General features: G+C 34.7%; 1 protein-coding gene across 8 annotated transcripts in view; it reads right to left on the bottom strand.

Moving 5' to 3' along the window:
- The window catches only part of ANKHD1 (ankyrin repeat and KH domain containing 1), a 118,954-nt gene that overhangs the window by 81,079 nt on the left and 13,541 nt on the right, over nt 1–24,334 (bottom strand). For all 8 annotated transcript variants that reach the window (XM_025445457.3, XM_049101834.1, XM_049101839.1 and 5 more), the window contains exons 2-7: nt 11,882–12,035; nt 6,349–6,505; nt 5,202–5,349; nt 4,360–4,507; nt 2,246–2,479; nt 35–129 (exon numbers count right to left, since the gene is read on the bottom strand). In XM_025445457.3, coding sequence (XP_025301242.1) covers nt 35–129; nt 2,246–2,479; nt 4,360–4,507; nt 5,202–5,349; nt 6,349–6,505; nt 11,882–12,035 — 936 coding nt within the window. The remainder of the gene's footprint in view (nt 1–34; nt 130–2,245; nt 2,480–4,359; nt 4,508–5,201; nt 5,350–6,348; nt 6,506–11,881; nt 12,036–24,334) is intronic.

Here is a 24,334-nt window from a genome sequence, read left to right as displayed (position 1 = left end):
AGTGTCATCTCAAAGGAGTGCAATTTAAAATTACCATGCAAGCCTCCATTAAAGCAGTGTGCATCTCATCTGTTTTGTGCTCTTGATCTGCACCAGCATCAAGTAGAAAGCGAACCATATCCAAATGGCCTTAAAAACAAAACACATAAATTTTCAAACTGTATTTCTAAGGAATTGAGTATTAATATATAAGTATTAAAATGAGGAAACATTTTCTTTCAGGTATCTATACAAATATTTATGAGAATTCATTTTTCATTCAAGAAAGGAATGACTGTTTTACAAAGTCAATCCAAAATAATAAGCAGGCTCTCATCAAGGCATCTAGGTTTTAAAGATGGAATTAGTAGAAAGCACATAACTCAAGTTAAGTAAAGCAAGAATACTTATTCTTTGATTTAATCTATATAAACTATCAAACTATCAAATCAAAACACTGAAATCAAATAGAATGCCAAGCAAAATAGGTTTGGATCATATTTTTCATAAAAGCAGCATTAAAATAATGACCATAAACTCACTGTGGCAATGAACAGGCACAGAAAACTCCATTCAAAATAATTTCAACCCTCTGGATACATTTAATATATAAAAATCCTTAATAGTCGGTAAGAAAAAGACAAACACTCCAGTAGAAAAATGGATGAAGGACATGAAATGATTATTAAAAAAGAAATGCAAATGAATACTAAACTGAAAAAAAAAAATTAAACCTTCCTATTAAACAAATGAAAATTAAAATGAGACACCATTTTTTACTATCAAAATGGCAAATATTAAAAAGAATGATAATACCCAGTGTTGGTGAGGGTGTAGGGTGGGATAAAGGGCACTCTCAAACACTGCTGGTGGGAGTGCAAATTGGTTCAACCTTTCTAGAAGGCAATTTGGCAATATGTATCAAAAGCCTTAAAAATGTCCATACCCTTTGACCCAGCAATTCCACTTCCAGGAATTTATCCTAAGGAAATAATCAGAGATTAGGCAAAGATGTCTGCACAAGGATGTTATTACAGTGTTTTTAATAATAGTGAAAAACTGGGAACAATTCAAGGGTCCAACAATAGGCAATTATGGTGCATCCATTTGATGTATTTGCAGAGACTACTAGTTCCCTACTCAATATCCACTCTTTCAGTCTTCCTGAATAATAGAACTCTGATTTTATCTGAGTGGCAACACGCCTGACTACATTTCCCAGCTTCCCTTGCTACGTGTAGCTAATGAGATGTAAATAGAAGCTATGAGGCAGACGTCTAAGATTCCTTAAAGGTAGCTTACTAATTTGGAAGGCACTCCCCATTTTGCCCTTATCCTCTTCATTGTTCCTACAATATAGATTAATGGGGCTCTAGCTACCATCTTGGATTAAAGGTAATTTTGAAGATAGAAACCACTATCTAGGATATTAAGAAGGCAGAACAGAAAAACAGAATTCTGAGATCCTGATAGCAGTTGAATGGTTATACTGGCTCTAAACAACCTACCCTTGGACTTGATTTATATATATATAAAAGTTTCTCTTTTGTTTAAATCATTATTTGTTTAGGTTTCATGACACATGCAGCCATATTTACTGCTAGCTGAAATAGGGAAATACTAGGTGACCATCAAAAGTTGTGTTACAAAAATATTTGAGATGGGAAATGTTCATGATTTATTACTAAATAAAATAAGCAGACTATAAAACAGTTCAATATGGTTGTTTAGTTTAAATATATATATGTATATATGTTTGTTTATATATATGATTAAAAAACTCACTGGAAATAAGTACACTAAAATACTGCTTACATGCTTTAATCTTTAGGGGGCAACATTACATGTCATTATAAAATTTCTTTTCCTTATTTAGCTTTTCTGTGTTTTTTGAGGTTTTCTGTATCAACTATGATTATCACTATTATTTGAGTATTATTTTTGAAATAAAGGTTGGAAAAATCATATAAAACAAAAGTTATTAAATAATGGAAACTCTCTAAATCTGTACTATGAGCTTTTGTTGACTTCACAGTTACCTGAATAAATCTGAATTAAAATAATAAAAAAAACATACATTGTGAAATTATACTTTACAAAATACAGGCTAAAATGGACTTTCTATATAATCTCTTACAAATTACATAATTTGACAGCACAGGGAAAACATAAGTAATATAAAATTAATTCAAATACTCAACCCTCAAATATTTAAATTTCCAAAGTTGTTATGAAAAAATTGTAAATATTCATATATATAGAGTACCTTTATAGCATGCAAGGGTAAGAGCACTTTCTTTGAATTCATTAGAATGAGTGTTGATGCCTGCCCCATGATCCAGAAGAACTCTTGCAACTTCCACATGACCTGCACTAGCTGCTTCCATTAAGGGGGTATGTCCATTTTCATTATGATCTTCTATATTTGCACCTTCATTAAGTAGCACTTTCACAATGTCAACAAATCCTCCAGCACAGGCATAAGTTAATGCAGTATTTCCTAACAAGGGATAAAAAGATATACAGAATTATGATAAAATGGATACAACTATAACTATGTTATTTCTAGTTCTATGTTTTTTTTTTTAAGGTTTTATTTATTTATTTGACACAGAAAGAGAGAGAAGCACAAGTAGTAGGGAAGGGCAAACGGAAAGGGAGAAGTAGGCTCCCCATTGAACAGGGAGCCTAACTCAGGGCTCGATCCCAGGACCCTGAGATCATGACCTGCCTAAGCCACTGAGGTGAGCCTCAGTGCCACCTCACTGAGCCACTGAGGTGAGCCACTGACTAGAGCCCCTCTAGTTCTACTTCTTCAATTTCCTTACATAAACTACTAAAAGTATCATCCCAATTTTTTTTGTTCTATTGGTTCATCATCTGAATTTTCTTACTAATGCAAAGACTTATTATAAACAGGTCAATTTATTTCTCTTCCTATTAGATTAAAGATATGTATCAGAAGGAAAATGTACCTAAAACAACAAACTGTCTTATGAATAAATCTGCATAGATAAAGGAAAGGTAAAAGAAAATCAAGAAATGAATATATACACAAGAAAATGTTGAAAATTTTTAGGCTGTACAGTACTGAAAGAAAAAGGATACAAAAAAAAGAAAGAAAAGGGAATAATTTTGAATGATACATTATAATATTTTAAATAAAAATATATTGAAAGGGATTTTTCAAGATAACAATCTTATTTGACAAGCTAATAAGGAAGATATAAATCCCTTTTAGCATAACTCCTTCAAAAGCAAAATTTCGTTAAAATGTCATTATCTGGGACACCTGGGTGGCTCAGCAGTTGAGGCGTGATCCTGGAGTTCCAGGATTGAGTCCCACATCGGGCTCCCTGCATGGAGCCTGCTTCTCCCTCTGCCTATGTCTCTGCCCATCTCTTTCTGTGTCTCTCATGAATGAATAAATAAATAAATAAATAAATAAATAAATAAATAAATAAATAAATAAATAAAAACTTTTAAAAAAAGGTCATTATCCCTTGGTTTGCCATTATTTCTTTCTTGATTTTGTTTTGAGGTTTTTTATTTATTAGAAGGGGTAAGGGAGATGGTTTAACTATCTAATGATATAACACTGAAGACTGTTTTAGAGATTCAGCAAGAAAAGTAATATTCCAGAATCCAATGTGTTCAGAATTCAACTGCTCAACCATTTCACACATTATGCATATTACTATCATTAAAACTAAAACAAAGTGGTCAGCAAAATAGTCTACAATCCCTTCTAGGAAGTCTTGCTCATTTACATTTAATATTCACTTAAGGTATGGAACAATGATATACTTTCATGATGTACATTTTTAAAAATGATGTTGTTACCTCACTAAAACTAATCCTACTATTAAAACTATACCTATAACTCAAGACACATGACCAAGGCTCCTCCTATCTATGTGTCTGGGAAATATAAATGACTAAAAGAATAACTCTTACTAGAATAGCTTGCATTCTGCCACAAGAATATCTTAGTAGTAGTAAATGCATTCAGTATGCCTGACATGAAAAACCCCACAAGGTAAATACTCTCAGGTTAATCTATAATCTAAAATCAAGGCAGCTGGATTTAAATGAGATAAAGAATTATAAGACATACAATTCATAATTTTGCCTCATCATTATGGCAAATAAGAAACTTTTTCCAGCAGAAAAACTGTCAATCTTAGCCAAATAGAATCTTAGTCTTTTGAAGATATCAAATTAATTTATATTTTACTCAGAGATTCTAAACAACGCCTATGATTTTTCTGTAGATTTACAATTCATTTTCCAGTTGTAAAAATCAAATTTTTATCTCTTAGGTTATTATTAATTATATTAATTTATTTTCCTCAAATTACAACATAATTTTCTACTTACCTGTTGCTGACTGAGAGTTGACATCTGCATCATGAAGAAGTAATAATTTCACAATATCTAAATAACCTCCACTGGATGCTGCCATTAGGGGAGTTATGTCTCCTTTATTCCCTCGATCCTCAACATTAGCATGCATAGCAAGTAATACCTTTAAAACACATTACACAGAAACTGTCAATTCTTACTATTAATAGTATTTCTAGAGAATATACTGAATCTGGAAGGATATTCTTCGAGAATAGGGGTGAAAAAAATAAAAAATAATCGCTTTTGGGGAAAATATGTCAGTGCTCACCACTCATAACAGCAACCTAACGGTGCTATATTTTATGATATCATTACATATTAATCTTTAAGTAAAGTAGATAATCATATTATCCATCCTATTATAAAATGTTAACTGCTCTTGTCAAAGATTTTGTGTTACACTTGGGATTATTTAGCAAGAGAACAGCAAAACTACACTCCTAAGACAGAAACTAACTTGTGAAAACATGATTATTTTCCAATATTGCTAGAACAGACAGAAAAAAATGAGAAGAATTGAGGTAATCTGGATGAAATGACAATAAATCACTACTTTCAACTATAGCTGTGTATTATTTCTAAACACAAGTTGAAAATATTACTATTACTTCTATGTGTTTCTTATCCATTAGGAATAGTTTTAAGAAAATGGTAGAAAAATGCACCATGCCTAGTTACATGTGTAGGCAACAAAATTATTTATGTACGAGTTTCTTTTTTACCTATTGCCAAAAAGAACTTGGCCTCTAATGATAATTTCTTTGATTATCAAAATCCTTCCACAATTTCAATCAATCAAGATAAGTTGTGCTTACTTGTGCTAATTCATAATACCCTGCTGAACAAGCCAAACAGAGTAGACTTTCTCCTTCTTCTGTATGCTCATTTACACTTCTGCCTTCATCTAACAATTTACGAACAGCATTCACATCCCCATCTGAACAAGCTTCCGCCAGACTACGACTGAAAACAAAACCACCAACAATTAACCAACAAAGAAACACTCAGAATCCTATGATAATAAATTATATTAAATATACACAGAAAAGTGTTGATACAATAAAGAAAAAAATTATATGAACATTTTGTGTGTTTGCAATGCTAATTATTCATGTAAGCCAACCAAGCCAGAAAGGCAATACACTGAATATGAAAACAGCTGTCATTTTTATTTTTCAAAATGTTCTAACATACTGTCATATTAAATTTTATTTTTTATATTAAATTTTTTTTTATATTAAATTTTAAATAAAGTTTTAAAAAGTATTTGATGCACAAGTTTTTAAGCTCTACCAGTGCAATAATTCCCAAGGATATTTGGGGTATAATTCCATGGCTTAAAAATTTTATTTGATAACAGAAGGTGTAATCTATGTAAAAATTTTACTGCACGATGATTAACAAAATCAATCAATCTCAAACTTTAATGTGTGTACAAATCACCCATTTCTTGTTAAAATGCAGAATCTGATTCAGTAGTTCTAAGGTGAGGTCTGAGAGTCTGCATTTTGAACAAGATCTAAGGTTATGCTGATGCTGCTAGTCATGGGCCGTATCTCAGTAGCATGCACCTGGATTACTGCATTAACAACACATTTCACTTATTATTTACTCAAGCAGTCAGCTTACAGTTTACTACTATAATCTTTAGCCCAAGTAACTTCCTTAGAAAGAGAAATAAGATCTTACTTTGGATTTCTTACAGAATCTAGTATAGTACATGCCACAAGAATGCTCAATGAATATGAGTGAAATGCAAGACTAAAAGTATGGTATCTATTTTTATATCCATGTAACATACATATATTTATATATCTACTTAAAATATAATATCCATTCTAATATCCCTTTAGCTAAAGTTTATAATCCCCTCCAAAAGATATAATTAACCAAAAGTTGCTACTTCCCCAAATTCCATTCAAGAATATATTTTACACCCAGAAGAAGTCATTATACACATACGTGTCTACTTGTCCTGCATTGTGGCTATTTTCTGCTCTCATCCGTGTCAGTGCAGCAGCAGCTTCATCTAATGCACAACTTACTGAGGATGTCAGTCTCCGGAGTACCTCAGGATCTGCAAAAGCTTTACCATCAGCAGTTGACAATTTGCCAATTCCTTCAGTGTACATCAATCAATCAGGTAGTGCAGGGGAAGAAAAAGCATAGAAGTACAAATTGTAATTACAAAAAAAAAAAATTAAAAAAAATTGTAATTACATTGCTAAACACTATTATCTAGGGCACAAACAGCATAGTTTCCATTGATAAGGCTGACAATCAGAATATAAGGTTGATATCAATTTGCCACTAATGGCAAAGGCCATCACATAACCACATCTTTACAATGCACGTAATATTAATTTGCCCTACCTAACTCCAAATGTAACTTAACATGATGCTCATTGAGGTAAATGAAGGAAAGTTCTTTCAAAATATATAGTCATACTATAAGATCTCTAGTATAAGATCATATTTTCAGTGGTAATAAAGGGGCTATTCAGCATTAATACAATAAACAATCTGACAGTTTCTCCCTTTGGTTGAAAAGCCACCTAGAACCATCCTCTAGGAAAACAGTGTAAACTAAAATAAATTCATGCTCATATTTATTATGTGCCAGATACTAGGGAGACAAAAAGACAAAAAGGACATAGCTTCTGTCCTCACAGAGCTCACAGTCTAGTAGGACTATTAGATGTGTAAGTTGCCAATAAAACGTTTTCTCTTGATTCAGTAAGGAATCAGTGACAACTGTACAGAAAATTTCACCTGGGCAGCCCAGGTGTCTCAGTGGTTTAGCGCCACCTTCAGCCCAGAGCGTGATCCTGGAGACCCGGGATCAAGTCCCACATCAGGCTCCCTGCATGGAGCCTGCTTCTCCCTCTGCCTGTGTCTCTGTCTATCTCTCATAAATAAATAAAATCTTTAAAAAAAAAAAAAAAAAGAAAATTTTGCCTGATCACTGCTGAAAATAAGAGGAAAAGTCAGTAAAGTTTTGGAGAACAACAAGAAGAAAAACAAGAAGGGAAAACTTGCCCAATAAAATATAAAATGTATTATGCCATTATGTGCAAATTATAACAGTATGATACTTGCACAAAACAGATAATTATGTCAAGAATATACAACAGAGACCAAAAAAAGACCCCAGATTATTTGTAAATTCAATGTGTGATAGATGTGAAATATCAAATCAAAGGAGATGGGAGGGCTCATTTCAAAAACACTCGTCAGAAATTGGTTACCATTTAAAAATTAAGTCAGATCTCTAATTCACATCATTTATAAAAATAAATACCAGGCAGACTGAAGATTTAAATATAAAAGAAAAAAAAAAAAAACCTGAAAAGTACTATCATACTATGCAGTATTTTTCTAATGTAGATGTAAGAGATACTTTTCTAAGCATGGGACTAAATTCCAAATGCCACAAAATAAAAGATTAATACATGTGATATTGAACACTTCTAATTTCAGTAAAAATTTCTATGTAATTAAACACAGTATAAAATTAAGGCAAAATAAAAAAATAAAAATAAGATAAATTAAGGCAAAATAAAAACAGAAAAAATCAATACCCAATAAATTTAAATAATCATTTATAGAGTATGATGCAACTTACTGTTATTAAAGGAATACAAATTATAAAACTGACAAAAAATTGATTGAGGAGTAAGGGCTTCTGAAACTGTTGATAGGAATGTATACCGGGGTACAAAGTTGGCAGGGTGGGGGCAAATCTGACAAGTTATAAAACATTTATATGTAAACATCCTTTGACACAGTAATACCACTTTCTAATAATTTGTCCTATAAAGATACCTGCACAAATAAGAAAAGCTACATATGAATATAAATTACAGCATACTTGTAATACCAGAAAATAGGAAATAATCTAAGTATCTCAATAAGGAATTGGTAAAATATATTATGGTACATCTAAGCAAGATAATATTATCTTATCCTTTAAAAGAAGGAGAAAGACAGGGGTGCCTGGGTAGCTTAGTTGGTTGAGCATCTACCTCTTGGTTTCAGTTCCAGTCATGACCTCTGGGTTGTGGGATAGAGCCCCATTCCAGTCTCTGTGCTGGGTAAGGGAACCTGTCTGACATTCTCTCTCCCTCTCTATGTGCCCTCTGTCCTCACACTCAAAAAAATAAAATAAAATAAGATAAAAATGAAGAAAGAAGGGAGATAGACATACCATATTATACAATGCTCATAATAAACTAAGAAGCCTAGTAATACCTAATATGTTCTCATAATTAAAAACACAGAGTCTAGGGGCACCTAGCTGGCTGGCTCAATTGGAAAAGTGTGACTCTGGATTTCAGGGTCATGAGTTTCAGTCCTACATTGGGTGTAGAGATTACTTTTAAACACACACACACACGTACACACAGAGTCTAAAAATTCCTCAACACAATGTTCAAAAAGCAAATGAAAATACTGAAGCACAAAAAGAAAATATTCATCCAATAGTCAGCTTGCACAGGTCTTAGAAAGGAGCACATCATTTTAAAATACATCTAACGGGGGGCCTGGGTGGCTCAATCGATTAAGTGTCTGACTGGTGATTTTGTTCAAGTCATGATCTCATGGGTTGTGAAATCAAGCCCTGCATCAGGCTCTGCGTTCAGCAGGGGGTCTGCTTGACATTCTCTCCCTCTGCCCCTTCCTAATTCATGCTCTATTTCTCTCTCTCTCTCTCTCTCTCTCTCTCTTTCTCTCTCTCCAAATAAATAGGGCATTGGGTGGCTTCGTCAGTAAAGAGTCTGCCTTTGGCTCAGGTCATGATTCCAGCATCTTGCAATGAAGTCCAGTATTGGGCTCCCTGCTAAGCAGGGTGTCTGCTTCTCCCTCTATCCTTCCTCTCTGCTTGTGATCTCTCTGTCTCTCAAATAAATAAAATCTTTAAAAAAAAAAAAGCCATTGAACTTATTAAAAATAATAAAAATTAAATTTAAAAATCTTAAAATAGGCCTAACAATTTCTTTAGACACAACATTATATCCAACCATGTATGGAGTTCAAATTGTCAAAATACACAAAATTTAAAAATTCAATAGTTTTTGACACCCCCCAGGAAGGCAGGTATCATTATTTTCAAGGATTATTTTCTTTCTATCAATATAGGTATGACAAACAAGCAATTCTAAGGTATCTTGATGATTATTTCAGACTTAATATGAATAAAAAGAGAAATCAAGGAAAGTAAAATGTTTAACGTTATCAGAAAACAGCTCTGAATGAGAATCATGAAGTGCCAGAAAAAAAAGAAAAATGAGTTTAAAACTCTTATTTAGGGACTAAGGAGTAATACAACATGATTGAAGTGTGAGCCTATGCCAGAGAGTAAAAATGTACTACCACCAGTAAACAAAGCTTGATCTGGGAAATAAAAGGAAAGCAAGAGAAGACTTGGAGAAGAGAGATGTCTTTTCTCCACATTTCTCTCTGCTCTAAGCAAAATAATGTAAGGTTCCAAAGCAAAGCAAAAACATAACACCCCCCAAAACTAGAGGATGGTCATGGCACTGCCAATTCAGGAATCTTATACAGGATATCTCTAAATCACAAGTAGGAGACACACAGGAAACCCAGACTCTAAGGGAGGGACATTCAATGTAATTACTAATGTGACCTTTATACCTTTTTTTAAAAAATTACTAGTTCTGCCTTAATTTAAATAGTCTTATTTTGTTGACTCTAATTTTAAGTTTCTATCAGTTGCAAAAAGAACACTAGGTTGCCTAAAGTCAATCTGCTACAAATTGTACCTATGCTTTTCCATAACAGGACAAAGTTAAAGGAGTAACAAGAGGATATCAAGCAAGCTCATTTTTAACATAACATCTAGGTCTTTCCAAGAATAATATAAAAGTGCTCAATTTATTTTTGCTCTTATTTGTCCTATCATTATTTGGTCAAATGTAATACTGTTTTTCTTCAATCAATATGAAATGTGCTAAAAGGCTGCTGTGATTTTTCTGAATATATATTCTTGGACACTATTTTCAAAAATAACCTATACATTCTTCTAGATCAAATTCTTACATGTAGGGCACATTAGTGGCTCAGTCAGTTAAGCAACTGCCTGCCTCTGGCTCAGGTCATGATCACATGGTCCTGGGATCAAGCCCCCACAATGGGCTCCCTTGCTCAGAGGGGAATCTGCTTTTCCCTCTCCTTGTACTCCTCCCCCCGCTTGTGTTCTCTCTTTCTCTTCCAAATAAATAAATAAATCTTTTAAAAGTTTTTTAAAACAAATTCTTACACATATTGAATATGCACATATATTTATGCTAAATAAGTAACTTAAAGGAGTATCATATAAAATGAATGTATCTCAAAAGCAATATACCGAAAAAAAGAAAAGCAATATACAAAGATTAGAAAAAATTAACTTCCTTCTTAAAACAATTTTAGCTGATAAAAGGCTTTCATTAAAGTGGAATGGAAACTCCATACAACAAATAATATGTAGATTGCATAATATAAAATAGTGATAAGTATATATTATTGAGAAAACAAGCTTATCACAGATTTTTCTCTTAAGCTACCACAGAACAAGAAGATGATATACAGCTAGGTATATTTCAGTCTAATTTAGTGTTCAATTTTTATTTAACTGTCTTCTAAGAAAAAAATAGCAATTCATAACTAAGTTACCCCTAGATAAAAGTAAACAAGTAATCACATGCAGAATACCCCAAATCAGTTAATTAAGATCAAAGATTCATAATTTGATGAACAAAATTTATCTCCCACATTTTTTTTTAAGATTTTATTTATTTATTCATGAGAAACACAGAGAGAGAAGCAGAGACATAGGCAGAGGGAGAAGCAGGCTCCCTGTTGGGAGTTTGATGCAGGACTCAATCCCAGGACCCTTGGATCACTACCTGAGCCAAAGGCAGATACTCTATCTCCCACACTTATAATGTAATTGGTAATAAGTAAGTTTTCCTTGATAACTAGCTGATTATCTAAGACTTAAAAACAATGTTGAACCCAGTAATCATCCATTGACAACTTTCAACCAAGAATTTTTAAAATAGAAAATGTGAATATTTTCTTTAGAAAATAAAAAATAGGGATCCCTGGATGGCTCAGCGGGTTAGAGCCTACCTTTGGCCCAGGGCGTGATCCTGGAGTCCTGGGATTGAGTCCCGCATCAGGCTCCCTGAATGGAGCCTGCTTCTGCTCTCTCGCTCCCTCTCTCTCTCTCTGTCTCTCTCTCTCTGTGTGTCTCTCATGAATAAATAGATAAAGTCTTTAAAATAAAATAAAATTCTTAAATAAAAATAAAAAGAAAGCCAGTATCTCCTGAAACTTTAAAAAAAAAAAAAAGAAAAGAAAAAATATAATACATTGTCAGAGTTCAAATTTCATATTATGTCATATATTTTGGGGTACTCTTGTATAGCTTTACACAGATATCTAGACTTTTAAAAGAGATGAAAATAAGAAAACAAGAAAACAAAATTACCTGCTGCTTCTAGCAATGCTTCTAATCGTGCCTGTGTCTCTGGATCCACAGTGCGTAAGTCTGCTCCTTCTGCAGTACTTGATAAGAATATCTCTGATGTTGTTTTCAGTACTGGGTTATCCAGATCTTCTTGGTCCAAAATAAATGATTCGACCTGTTTTTTGAATTAAAAATGCAATATTCATGAAACTGATGTCAATATTGTTAGAATAACTGCACTTTAAGGTAGTATGATTTCTGGTTTGGAATTTATAAATTATTATAAAAACATGGGGCTGTGGGAAGGGACTTTGAGGGAGCCTCCTATCTGCTTATCTTCAGACATGACTACAATATACCTCAGACACACCAGATTCAAATTTCCTGAAGAGCATTATATCTTCTGTGCCTAGCACAGAGCTTGTAAAACAGCTTTTCTTTTCTTTTTAATTTATTTTATTTTTTATTATTTTTAAAGATTGTATTTATTTATTCATGAGAGACACAGAGAGAAGCAGAGACATAGAGGGAGAAGCAGGCTCCATGCAGGGAGCCTGATGTGGGACTCGATCCCAGGACTTCCAGATCATGCCCTGAGCCAAAGGCAGGTGCTCACACTGAGCCATCCCTGTTTTTGTTTTTTTAAATGTAACAAGTACATTAACATAGTCCTTGGGAAGATGTAAACAGGCCTAGATGTAAAAAGACTAGACAGCATGGGTAGGTCATTAAAGCACAGTTTTTTCTCTCTTCTAATCAATTTATTAAATTCTGATTCTTCAACGAAAATAAGACATCATACACTGGCAAATATCTGGAGCCCTATATACAAGAAAGCTTCATGAAGTTAGGACCCATACCTGTTTGTTCAATGCTCTGTTCTCTGGGCTTAAGAATACCTCATATAGGGATCCCTGGGTGGCGCAGCGGTTTGGCGCCTGCCTTTGGCCCAGGGCACGATCCTGGAGACCCGGGATCGAATCCCACGTCGGGCTCCCGGTGCATGAAGCCTGCTTCTCCCTCTGCCTGTGTCTCTGCCTCTCTCTCTCTCTCTGTGTGACTATCATGAATGAATAAAAATTAAAAAAAAAAAAAAAGAATACCTCATATATAGTAGGTACTGAATCTGTATTTACTGAAATGAATGAATAGCATAAGCAAAAGCAACTTATGAAAATAAACACATACTCCTCTAATTTCAAATCAACTTAATTCTTAAATGAATTTTCTTAACAAATAAAATATGTACAATCCTTCTGAAAAGCAATTTGGAAATATGTATCAAAATGCTTTAAAAGACTCATGCCCTTTAACTTAGTAATTCCATTTTAAGGATTCTTTTTTTTAAGATTTTATTTATTTATTCATGAAAGACACAGAGAGACAGAGAGGCAGAGACACAGCCAGAGGGAGAAGCAGGCTCCCCTGATGGGAGCCTGATGTAGCACTCGATCCCAGGACCCCGGGATTACGCGGTGAGCTGAAGGCAGACGCCCAACTGCTGAGCCACCCAGGCGTTCCGTATTTTAAGGATTCTATCCTTAAAAAGGTATCTGAAAGCAAGACAAAAATATGCAAGGATGGTCACTGCACATGAATTCAAATTCCAAAAATGAGAGGAAGAAAACTAAAATTGGTAATTTGATAAATACATTCTGTCAGTTATACGACGGACTACCGTACAGTCATTAAAAACAATGTTTCTAAAGCAAATTTAGTGACATGAGAAAGTATTCATAAAGTGAAAATCGTAAGATTCAAAACAGTATGATCTTTATTTTGCTAAAAGTATATATACATACATGCATATAAACATGAACAAGACTATCATGTATATAAACATGAGTATATATTTATGTACCTAGATATATCTACAATATGTAAATACAAATATAAATACATACATACATACATATATTTGTATGTAAATACAAATATAAATAATAGTGAAAGGGAATATAAAGGAAGGGAGAAGAAATGTATAGGAAATATCAGAAGGGGAGACAGAACGTAAAGACTGCTAACTCTGGGAAACGAACTAGGGGTGGTAGAAGGGGAGGAGGGCGGGGGGTGGGAGTGAATGGGTGACAGGCACTGGGGGTTATTCTGTATGTTGGTAAATTGAACACCAATAAAAAATAAATTAAAAAAAAAAAAGAAAAGTAAAGCCAAGAACTGCAAAAAAAAAAAAAAAAAAATTGTAAATACATACAACCAGGGAGGTTAACATATTTGTAGACAGAAAAACAGGAACAGAAGGTTAAGTACTTCTCCAAGGTCACATAGCTAATAAATGACAAAGACAGGTTTCAAACCCCACCATAGAACTACACAGTTTATGCTCTTAACTACTAGACAATGCTACTTCAGGACCACAGTATTTGGACTACATTATTTGGCATATTTGGCTATTTTGTCATCAGTTTCATAATGGCCACCAAATAAACGTCCCAACAAAGACTGTAAAGTTAAAATGATCTGGATACATTTTATTACCTCATGAAGTACTAAAATTTTACAAAATAAATCTTTTAACTTTACATCTAATAACATTGAGCCACATTACTATGCTGCTGCAACACAGCTTCTTTAATATGTAATTACAGACAAAGATGCCAGTAGATAAATGTGGCCTATCAGTTGTTAAATGATATGAAAAGATAACCGCTTGTACAATAAAAATCACAGGCCCGGGCAGCCCCAGTGGCGCAGCGGTTTAGCGACGCCTGCAGCCTGGGGTGTGATCCTGGAGACCCAGGATCGAGTCCCACATCGGGCTCCTTGCATGGAGCCTGCTTCTCCCTCTGCCTGTGTCTCTGCGCCTCTCTCTCTCTCTCTCTCTCTCTCTGTGTCTCTCATGAATAAATAAATAAAATCTTTAAAAAAAAAAAAATCTCAGGCCCAAGAAATTATTAGGTATTTGCAGATACATATACTTGCCAGTTATGAGGATAGATAAAACCATCATGCCAGATTCTGGAATTTTTTATTACAGATGGTATTTAGAAGTTATCATTTTTATTTCATAAAAAACATTGGTCTAATGTGGCATTACATGTACTACTGAGTCAAATACAGATTTGTGTCATGTAATATTTTAAAAATCCAAGTTAGAATTCTCTATTCTCTCTTACTCATTTCCCAATATTTACTGAAGTCCTATTTTATATGAAGCACCTTGACAGTACAAAAATGTTGGTAGAAGATATAAGTCAAAGGCAACATGACTATCACAAAAGGCATCGAAGAGAAATAAATGGTACAACTACCATTTAATGCATTAAAGAGAGAGAAATTGCTTCCAGCCCCAGGAATGTAAGACTTTGCACAAGAAACAGCATATAGGTTAGGCATTGGGAATAGAGGCAAAAGGGAATGAAATTAAAAAGGGGCTTGAAGATGCATTCGGAAAGTGATGAATGGTCCACTCTCAAGAAATATAAGGTCCTTCATATACTGCTGGTGGGAATGTAAATGACACAGCTACTTCAGGAAATAGTTTTGTGGTGGTCCAAAAATTAAACAGAATAGAATAAACATATGACCCAGAAATTTCATTTCTATCTACACAAGAGGATTTAAAACATGTCCATACAGTAATCTGCATACAGGGATCCCTGGGTGGCGCAGCGGTTTGGCGCCTGCCTTTGGCCCAGGGTGTGATCCTGGAGACCCGGGATCGAATCCCACATCGGGCTCCTGGTGCATGGAGCCTGCTTCTCCCTCTGCCTGTGTCTCTGCCTCTCTCTCTCTCTCTCTCTCTCTCTGTGACTATCATAAATAAATAAATTTTAAAAAAAAACTTAAAAAAATCTGCATACAGGTTAATAGCTATGTTATGTTCAATGGACAAAAAATAGAAAAAAAAGTCTATCAACTAATAAATGAATAAATAAAATATGGTATATATACAAATAATGGAACATTATTCTGCCATTAAAAGGAATAAGTACTGACACATGCCATAGCATAGATGAACCATGCAAATACTATGCTTAATGCAAGAGCAAGAAACAAGAAGTCAATTATTGTATGATTCCACTCATATGAAATGTCTAGCATAGACAAATTCATGGAGACAGAAAGTAACTTAATGGTTTAAGTGAAGAGTCAGAGAGGGAGGGATTGCAGGGACTATTAATGGGTCTAAAGTTTCTTTCTGGAATGATGAAAATGTCTGGAATTAGATAGTGGTGTCTGCTGTACACCTTCTAAATATACTAAAAAACCATTGAATTGTACACTTAACATGCTAAGTTTTACGGTATGTAAATTTTATCTCAAATTTTAAAAAAACCATAAAGTACCTAGAGCACCACTACAGCTTTAGGCTAGAAAGAACTGGAGATAGATTTGAATAAGACCGGGATCCCTGGGTGGCGCAGTGGTTTAGCGCCTGCCTTTGGCCCAGGGCGCCATCCTGGAGACCCGGGATCGAATCCCATGTCGGGCTCACGGTGCATGGAGCCTGCTTCTCCCTCTGCCTGTGTCTCTGCCTCTCTCTCTCTCTCTCTCTCTGTGTGTGTGACTATCATAAATAAATAAAAATTAAAAAAAAAGATTTGAATAAGACCATGCAAAAGGTGACAGATTGCTCATCATCTACCTGTCACCACCACTAAGAGAGAATCAGTAGCAATGTCATCCTGGATGTCAGTAACAGTAGTATCACATACACAAGACAGCACATTCCTAAGTGCTTGGGAAGAACCAAGTTTGGGAAAAAAACAAAAAATAGAGATATGTCCCTTGGCTTCAAGGGGCTTATAACTTCTAAAAATTATAATTCACAAGACAATTTATTCAGTTTAATTTTCCTACATCTTAAAATACATGTAAATTCACGTTTCAGTTAGGCAACATGACATAATGGAAAGAATACTGTACTACAGATCAGGAAAATGAGATTGAAGTATCACTTTCACCAGGCACAATGTGTGACATTAGACATGTCACTTTCTGCCTTTCTGATGTTTCATTTCTTCCTCAATAAACAAAGACAAAACCTGCTCTATCTTACAATGCTATTGAAATGATGAAATAAGGCAAAATAATTTGAAAATAATAAAATACTATATAAACGTAATTTTTAGAATACTAATTCTGTGTAATTAAAACTCATTTGTCCTGTCCCTTACCATAGGATCTATCTTCTATGACCTTTCAAACTGGAAAAATGATATTCACTAAGAATCTCACATGATACACTTTCATCAGAATTCCCCTGAATTCTTTTATTTTTATTTTATTTATTTTTTACCAGTTTCATTAGGCTATAACTAACACATAACATTGTATGAGTTTAAGGGGTTCAACATAATGATTTCATGGATGTATATACTGTGAAATGATCACCATAGTAAGTTTAATTAACATCCATCACATCACAGTTAAAATTTTTTTCCTTGTGATGATCACTTTAATTTCCAAGTGTAGTTTTAGGCATTTTATACTTAAGTTCTGACCCAAAAGATCAAATTTTAGGGGCTCCTGGCTGACTCAGTCAGTGGAATGTGCAACTCTTGATCTTAGGGTCGTGAGTTTAAGCTCCATGTGGGATGTAGAAACTACTTAAATAAATAAAACTTAAAAATAAATAAATAAATAATAAAAAGATAAAATTTTAAATATCTACACTTGTGGGAAAAACCTTAAGTTTCCCGGAATGAGTTGTGGTATATTTAACTATACACACAAATGATTTGAATATAATTAGATGTACTAAAAAAGCACTCAACTCTAATATATCATCTGTCCTATCCTCTCTAAAATTTTAAAAGCGAGTCTCAATGTGGAGTCAATAAAAAGACAAAATATCCAGTTATACCTATCACTTTGGGAATACTTGTGGCGTTACTTTTGGTAGTTCATAAATATCTTACCCGGAAAAAAAAAAAAAAAAAATCTTACCCGGTAAAACTACTGAAACACATACTCTTGTAATTCAGATTGCAATAGCATTATCTCAACTAGACAACACAGAAACCATCTATAGTTACATGAAAATACTAAATTAGACTAACATAAAAGGCTTGGTATATCTAACATAAAAGTCTTGGTAATGTAGTCCCAAAAAACACATCTAGAAAATAGGTAAGTCCAAAATAATGTTATATCTAATTAAATTAGTCTTTATCATGTAAGTGAATAAAGAAGCTCCAAAATTTCTTACATACAGCTAAAGGATCACAGAAATATACCTACTGCTCAATGATAATTACATTGCTTCCTCTATCCAGCAGCTACCCTGAACAGCAAACATAAAGCATCCATTTATAGTGGTACTGTTTTTGCCAGTGACAAGAAAGTTTACTTCAAGTCTTAAAGGTTGCAGATTCTTTTACTATCTCCTGATTAGGTACAAAAACAAAAGATGGAAGAAAAAAGATGAGAGGGAATCTGGCCCTCAAAAAACTGTTTTTCTCTTATAGGTAATCTTTTCTAAATGCTACAGGCAAAACACTTTGTCTTCCTTCTCAAAAGTCTTTTCTCTTGCTCCCTTCTTTTAAAAAAAAGCTGAGAGTAGTAGCTTAAAACAGAATTTAAACAAAGGGGGGCAGGGTAGAAAAAGGGAACAAGCATTTTCTCCTTTTTTTTTTTTTTTTAATCCCATCTGGCATTTCTAAAATGAACAACTGGATGGATGGCAACAGTGACTAAGAAGATTAACCACAGACTCAACTACTATCACCTTGAAAAAACAAAGTCAATCACCTGGCCAAAATCTAGTTAGAAAAATCATTTATTAACCCAGCTACGCTTTGGCCAAAACTCAATTCCACTAAAAAACAACAACCAAAACCCCCATATAATTTCTATCAAGTGTAAGTACCAGTGTTACAATTAAACTTTAACAATATTAATATGTTTTAAGTCTTACAAAAGTAAAACGATAAAACCTCACCAATACATTTGTCAATAACCAATTGCTACCTTATCTAAGGTATATTTCTGGAAATAGCAATTGCTAGTTAGAGAAAATAATAAAAAGGGAACGTTTGATCATAAAACATGTACTTTTTGTTAAGATTTTATTTATTTATTCATGAGAGACACAGAGAGAGAGAGAGGCAGAGACACAGACAGACAGAGAGGCAGGCTCCCCACAAGGAGCCCAATGCAGAACTCAATCCCAGAGCCCGGGATCATGCCCTGAACTGAAGGCAGACACTCAACCACTGAGCCACCCAGGCATCCCAAAACATGTACATTATATATATTTCTTTATATATTTTCCAGTCACTTGGTCATATCATGCAACAAGCAAAGACTACCAAGCTCTCAAATATAAGTTGAAAATACATTTTTTACATAGAACATCTTTTAACCTAACAATGAATTATGAAACTTTTATTTCAAACATGTTAAATAAATTTGTATTTTGAGTTGGGGACTAAAATATTATAGCCACAAAGTTTGTTTCCGCTAATATTTATGAATAATCATCACTCCATGGGGCATCTAGGTGGCTTAGTCAGTTAAGCCACCTAGAGGTCATGATTCCAGGGTCCTGGAATCCAGTCCCTTGTCAGGCTCCCTGCTCAGCATGGAGCCTGCTTCTCCCTCTGCCTCTGCTCCTCCCCCCTCCTCACTCACTCTTTCTCAAATAAATAAAATCTTTAAAAAAAAAAAAGAAGAAGAAGAAGAACCTCACTCCCATGAATTCCAACCTGGGCTGTAAAGAAGGGTAAATGTTTTACACTACCTCTTCTCACAAACTTTCAAAAATAAAGCTCCCTTAAAAGATTCAGATTTGAGGAGTGCCTGGCTAGCTCAGTCAGGGCAGTGTGTGGCTCTTGATCTTGGGGTTAGGAGTTCAAGCCCATATCGGGTGTAGAGATTACTAAAAAATAAACGTTTTAAAAATTCTCTTTAAAAAGAAAAGAGATTCAGGGGCACTTGGGTAGCTCAGTGGCTGAGTGTCTGCCTTTGGCTCAGGTTGGGATCCCGGAATCCTGGGATCCAGTCTTGGCATCAGCTCCCTACAGGGAGCCTGCTTTTACCTATGCCCATGTCTCTTCCTTCTCTGTGTCTTTCATGAATAAATACATAAAATCTTTAAATAAATAAATAAGAGATTCAGATTTGATCATTTAAAATGGAAGGCTAGGTAAAACATTGTAAACATCTGTAACATTTTTTAAACTGCATTTGCTATATCTCTTCTCTTTTGTAGTTTATAGTTGGATAGACCAGTATGTCTTACTTTTCCCCACTCACAGTAAGCCCTCTAAATCAGAATCAGCATTTATACCATTTCAGAATACAGGTGGTTTACTACGGATTTCTACTTGGAACAGCAAAAAGTATGGATCATGTTCCAAGAGATAATTAATAAAGGACATAGCAATTCTTTTTTGCAAAAAAACACAGTATTTAAAAGTTTTGATAACAGTATCACCACAAACATCCCCCAAAATGTACTCAAAGGGAGAAAGTAATACATTTGCAATTTAGGACCAAATAATGATAAATTTAGGAATAAGTTTTACTGATACTATAAGACCCAATAAAATCAACAAAAACATCTTGAAATACTGGAATGAAAAGACTGTATTCCTTAACAAAAACTTTTCAAGTTTCTTTCTACAAGGAAAACTGTATTTCTAAGTTCAAACCCACAATCCTCTTCTCAAAAAACAGTAATGGTGGGGCGCCTGGGTGTCTCAGTAGGTTAAGCATCTGCCTTCAGCTCAGGTCATGATCTTAGAGTCTTGGGATCAAACCCTACATTAGGCTCCCTGCTGGCTAGAAGCCTGCTTCTCCCTCTCCTTGCCCCTCCCCTTGCTTGTGTGCTCTCTCTCAAAGAAATAAAATCTTAAAAAACAAAACAAAACAGAAATGATACTTTGGGATATCTGAAGTTGATTAATTCCACATAGCACATACAAGAAAGAACCAGTATGCTTTTCCTAATTCTAAGTTAAATCTAGAGAAAATTAACTTCACCTTGCTCCATTATAAACACCCAATTTCTAAACTATAGTTTTAATACAGAATCTATTTTTCTTTTGAAGTTTCTAATCAAAGATGGGAGAAAGGAAGGTCTTCTTAAAAGTAATTGCTACTTGGGGGACCTGGCTGGCTCAGTTGGTAGAGCATGTCACTCTTAATCTCAGGGTCATGAGTTCCAATCCCATCTTGGGCAAAGCATCTGCTTAACAAATAATAATAAAGAAATAAAAACAAAAACTCTATTTAAAAAAAAAGCTACCATGAATTAAGTGCATTAAAAAAATAGGCTACCATTAATAAAATGCCTAATATCTACCAACATTTTCCATATATTATTCCAATCATCTTTTTTCTTTAAAGATTAATTTATTTATTTTAGAGAGAGACTCCTAAGCGCAGAACCCAATGCAGAGCTCAATCTCACAACCCTGAGATCATGATCTGAATAGAAACCAGTAGTTAGGGGATCCCCGGGTGGCTTGGCGGTTTAGCGCCAACCTTCAGCCCGGGCCTGATCCTGGAGTCCAGGGATCCAGTCCCGCATCCGGCTCCCTGCATGGAGCCTGCTTCTCCCTCTCCCTCTGCCTGTGTCTCTGCCTCTGTGTGTGTGTGTGTGTGTGTGTGTGTGTGTCTCATGAATAAATAAATAAAATCTTAAAAAAAAAAAAAAAACACAATCGTTGGAAGCTCAATGGACTGAGCCACCCAGGTGCCCCTCATTCAATCATCTTAACTACTCAAGTTAGATTAACTGACTTTCACTTTAAATAACTGAAACTCAGAAAAGTGACTTGCCCAATATCACATAACTATACAGGATCTGAAGCTACGTACTTTGGACTCCAAAGCTCATACTCTTTTTACCACACCAAACCATATTAAGCGAATCTTCTAAAAAACAAACATTAACAAAGTAAGCAGAAAAATGAAGTCCTGGCTTCTACCCATTATCCCAAATAGAAAATAAGCATTCAACACTCTAAAAGAATACTTGAATTTAGTAAGTTAAAAAGAGCCTCAAACACCCATAAACCGGGATCCCTGGGTGGCTCGGCCGTTTAGCGCCTGCCTTCAGCCCAGGGCATGATCCTGGAGACCCCCAGATCCAGTCCCGCGTCAGGCTCCCTGCACGGAGCCTGCTTTTCTTTGTCTCTCATGAATAAATAAAATCTTAAAAAAAAAAAACATAAACCTCCAATTAATAACAATAAGGGGAGGAAAGCATAATGACTAAGAGCAAGAAGACTCTTAGAACACCAGCTCATCACTCAAAGTGTGATCTTAGCTAACTTGTCTTACCTCTTTTAACCTCATTTATCTCAGCTATAAAATAAGGATAGCAGTACCTGTATCACAGGGCTAATGACGAGTAAGCAAGATGTTATATCTAAAATTGCAAAACAATGCTTAACACATGGTAATTGCTCAACAAATATTAGTTGCTATTATTCTTATTAATATTACCACTACTACTATCATTAAAGTCAGTTTGTAAAAAAAATAAAAAGTAAAAAAAAAAAAAAAAAAAAAAAAAAAAAAAAAAAAAAGTCAGTTTGCCTTGTCTTCCTTTATTCTTACTCTCCACTCCACACAAATAATATAGGATCTATTCTAATCATTTCAGGCTAATAAGTAACCTGAACATATTAAGCACTACAAATACATTCATTCAACATTTATTAGGCACCTACTATATGCCAAACATTCTATTATATACTGGGAGCACAAAAATAAATATGATTCTTGCTCATTAAGACAGACAATCAAGGGCAGCCCAGGTGGCTCAGCAGTTTAGTGCCGCCTGCAGCCCAAGGTGTGATCCTGGAGACCCGGGGTCGAGTCCCACATCGGGCTCCCTGCATGGAGCCTGCTTCTCCCTCTGCCCGTGTCTCTGCCTCAGTCTCTCTCTCTCCCTGTCTCTCTCATGAATAAATAAAATCTAAAAAAAAAAAAAAAAAATCAAATAAATGCAATAAAGCATTAGAGATGCTATAATAGTTATACACAGACAACAACATGGGAACACAGAAGAAAGAATGGCCAATCCCAAATGGAGTAGCAATAAAGGACATGAGTTAGAGATGACAGTTTTGGAACAAGAAGGTATTCAGCAGGATGAGAAAGAGGGGACATCAGTGACAGCAGCAGCACTGTTTAGTGGTAGTTACAAACATGAGCTTCAGAGTCCAAGATACCTGAATTCAAATCCCAACTCCATCATTACTAGATATACAACTTTGTATATGTCATACAATGTCTCTAAGCTTCATTTTCCTCACCTGTAATTTGGAACTAATTTTTTTTGCAATTTTGATTTTTGATTAAAATAAAAATCTTCATATGGCACTGGTAAATTTGAAAATATAAGTAAGTACTTAACCCAGTGGGCAAGAAGCACTCAACATATAGTAGCTATTAATATGATTCTAGAAGTCAAAGCAGCAGAAGCAAATTAAACCAGGGCCTATAACAGCTTGATATGGTTCAGAGAACTAACAACAATTTGGTATGACTAGAACACAAAAAGCAAATAAAGTAGGGCACAAGAAGGACAGTTGAAAAAATAGACAGAAGCTAAATCCTAAATAACCTTGTATGCCACGTCAAGGAATTTGACTTATCCTTTATCTAAGAAATGAGAAGGCTTTTTGTCAAGAGTGACATGACTAAATTGACATTAGAGAATTTACTCTGACAGCAGGGTAGAGTAAGAATTAGAGGGATATAATCTTGAAGGTAGACAGAGCCAGGGATTATTGAAATAAATGCCAGTGAAAGATAATGGTTTTATTTATAGCAGAAGCATTAAGGAAACAGAGAAAGGGACAAATAAACAAGATGTTAAGAAAGAACCTACAGGACTTAGTGCCTGCTTAAATATGTATGGTGAGAAGAAATAACAAATATGAGATGTGAGGTTTCAGACTGCAGTAACTAATTTTAGGGCAATGCAATTTACACGGGTGGAGGTAAAAAAAAAAAAATCAGGGTGGAGGGGGAAATGATGAGTTCAGAATTAAAATTGGTGACCCTGAGGTGTTTATGCAAATACATATAGAGTAGGCAGTTGGAAAGCCTCTTGGCAGACTGCACAAGTAGGAGATTGAAGCCACATGGATATCTAGAGAAGAATGCTCCTGAGAGAATAAACTGCAAAGGCTGTGAAGGACAACATGCTTGGAGAGTTTACAGACCCTAATGGAGCAGTTGTGATTCTACTTAAATATGAACACAAGACAATCATATGCTGATGGACTTTGTATCATTTCATTTTTAATCATTGCCTCTTTAAACTTGCCACCTAAAACCCATCAAACTCCTAAAGTAAGACATCCAAATATCAACCTTACAGTGATCATCCAACTTACACAAGACATACATACATTTGTGTTTAGGATCTTGGATTGTCACAAGACTGTGAAAACATTTTTTTTTTTAAGATTTTATTTATTCATGAGAGATATACACAGAGAGGCAGAGACATAGGCAGAGGGAGAAGTGGGTTCCCTGCGGGGAGCC

The sequence above is a fragment of the Canis lupus genome, chromosome 2 (genome assembly GCF_003254725.2).
Source record: "Canis lupus dingo isolate Sandy chromosome 2, ASM325472v2, whole genome shotgun sequence".
NCBI lineage: Eukaryota > Metazoa > Chordata > Mammalia > Carnivora > Canidae > Canis > Canis lupus.
Note: the sequence above shows the minus strand (reverse complement) of the source record. Positions and strands in the feature narration are given on the sequence as shown.